This window comes from Otolemur garnettii, unplaced genomic scaffold (assembly GCF_000181295.1).
Source record: "Otolemur garnettii isolate 467f Iridium unplaced genomic scaffold, OtoGar3 scaffold00268, whole genome shotgun sequence".
NCBI classification, from domain to species: Eukaryota; Metazoa; Chordata; class Mammalia; order Primates; family Galagidae; genus Otolemur; species Otolemur garnettii.
In genome coordinates this window covers 111,981-114,340 of record NW_003852663.1, presented here as the reverse complement: position 1 = coordinate 114,340, position 2,360 = coordinate 111,981, and the positions used below count along the sequence as shown (strand labels likewise).

At 38.8% G+C, this 2,360-nt stretch overlaps 1 protein-coding gene across 1 annotated transcript in view; it reads right to left on the bottom strand.

Moving 5' to 3' along the window:
* The window catches only part of CENPI (centromere protein I), a 109,633-nt gene that overhangs the window by 95,834 nt on the left and 11,439 nt on the right, over nucleotides 1–2,360 (bottom strand). Inside the window, exons 2-3 of the mRNA XM_003802969.2 lie at nucleotides 961–1,079; nucleotides 569–676 (exon numbers count right to left, since the gene is read on the bottom strand). Of these exons, the coding sequence (XP_003803017.1) occupies nucleotides 569–676; nucleotides 961–1,079 (227 nt within the window). The remainder of the gene's footprint in view (nucleotides 1–568; nucleotides 677–960; nucleotides 1,080–2,360) is intronic.

Genomic DNA, 2,360 nt, shown 5'->3' with positions numbered 1-2,360 from the left:
CCCAGGGCAACTAAGTGAGACGCTGTCTCCGAAAAAAAAAAAAAAAAAGATACAAAGCAAATATGATAAAAATTTTATGTTTGTTAATCTAAAAGACAAGAGGGCTTAGTGCCTGTAGCTCAGTGGTTAGGGCGCCAGCCACATACACCAGGGCCTGCTAAACAATAATGATAACTACAACAACAACAACAACAACAAAAGAAAAAAAAACAGCTGGACATTGTGGCAGGTGCCTATAGTCCCAGGTACTTGGGAGGCTGAGGCAAGAGAATCGCTTAAGCCCAAGAGTTTTAGGTTGCTGAGAGCTGTGACACCACAGTACTCTACTGAGAGCAACATGAGACTCTAGCTCAAAAAAAAATCTAAAAGACAAGTAAAAGATAGAATGTTATTCTTTGTACTTTTCTGTATGTTTCTGTATTTACGTTATCTTTGTACATTTCTGTATGGTTGATATATTTTAAAATAAAGAAAAAACATTGTATAGCACTCTGAAGTACATATGATACATCACTATACATGGATATAATATTTGATTAATACTCGATGCTGTCCAATTTTAACTTACCAGTGCATCATCTTGCAAGGAAGCAAAAAAGAAGCCATAGAGCAAGTTAATTTGCTCCTTGTGATCAATAAAGTCAAACATTGCAACCAGCCAACGATAAAAAAGTATCTATCAAGAGAAAACAATGTTTATCTTTAGAGAAATATAAATGGTACAAAAGAGCTTAATTCACCCCTCAGGGCAGTTTTAGAAGCTTCTAGCACAATGTAACATAATGGATTTTATTTCTCAGTAAAAATCTGTTTGACCAGAGTCCTTGCATCAAGCTATATTGTTCCAAAACTACAGGCTTTACACAAAAGGCCACTGCCCATTACTCCGTAAGTGGCTCTTCCTTGCCAGCCCTTAAGTGGTTCTGAAGGACTTATCATCAAAGTGTTTAAAAAGATTACCTTGGTACTACCAGAACACTTGCCAACGCAAAGCCAGGATACTGCCTTAACCACAGAATCTTCTGATATTAGAGTTGTTGGAATCATGCACTTCAACAGTCGTGTGTTTACAGCATTTCCTAGAAAGCAGATAAACTCTAAATTAAACTACATTTTAGTGTCTCAATGGTTCCTTTATTATTATTCATCCTTGAACCTAAAAATCTCTCTTTATATTAAAGGCAATAAAACAGCAGTATATAGTATTCAGTATCTCTTATCATCAATAAAAAAACTGTTCAAAATAAAAAAGTACCTTTAACTTCTAACTATAAAGCAAATTATTTGGCCCAAATATTTCTATTTAAAAAGAAAAGATGAATACACAGTTTCTTCTGAGGGTGAGGAAAATGTTCAAAAATTAGAGGTGAGCCAGGCAAGGTGGCTCACAACAATAATCCTAGCACTCTGGGAGCCCAAGGCAGGAGGATACCTTGAGCTCAGGAGTTCAAGACCAACCTGACCAAGAACGAGACCCCATCTCTACCAAACATAGAAAAAGATTAGCCAGGCATCATGGCAGGCACAGAGGCTGAAGCAAGTGGATTCCTTGAGTCCAGGAGTTTAAGGTTGCTGTGAGCTATGACACTACAGCACTCTAGCCTGGGCAACACAGTGAGACTCTGTCTCAAAAAAAAAAAAAAAGAATTAGAGTGGTAATAACTGCACAATTCTGAATATGCCAAAAAAAATTGAATTTTTAGGATGGGTGCAATGGCTCACGTCGGTAATTCTAGCACTCTGGGGAGGCCAAGGTGGGTGGACTGCTTTCAAGCTCAGGAGTTTGAGACCAGCCTGAACAAGAGTGAGACCCCCATCTCTATTAAAAATAGAAAAACCAGCTAGGTGTTATGGTGCGCACCTATAGTCCCAGCTACTCAGGAGGCTGAGGCAGGAGGATACTTGAGCCCAGAAGATTGAGGTGCCGTGAGCTGACACTACAGCACTCTACTCAGGGCAACAGAGTGAGACTGTTCCAAAAAAAATGAATTTTTAAAAGGATTAATTTTATGATATGTAAATTATACCTCAAAAAACACCTTTCAATCACAGGAATATTTCAAAGATTATTATTTTTTTTCTGAGACAGAGCCTCAAGCCGTCGTCCTGGGTAGAGTACTGTAGCATCACAGCTCACAGCAACCTCTAACTCCTGGGCTTAAGCAATTCTCTTGCCTTAGTCTCCCAAGTAGCTGAGACTACAGGTGCCCACCACAATGCCTAGCTATTTTTTTTTTTTGGTTGCAGTCATCATTATTGTTTGGCAGGCCCAGACTGGATTCGAACCCGCCAGTTCAGGTGTACATGCCTGGTGCCTTAGCCATTGAGCCAAAGATTACTATTTTTTTTTTTTTTTTTTT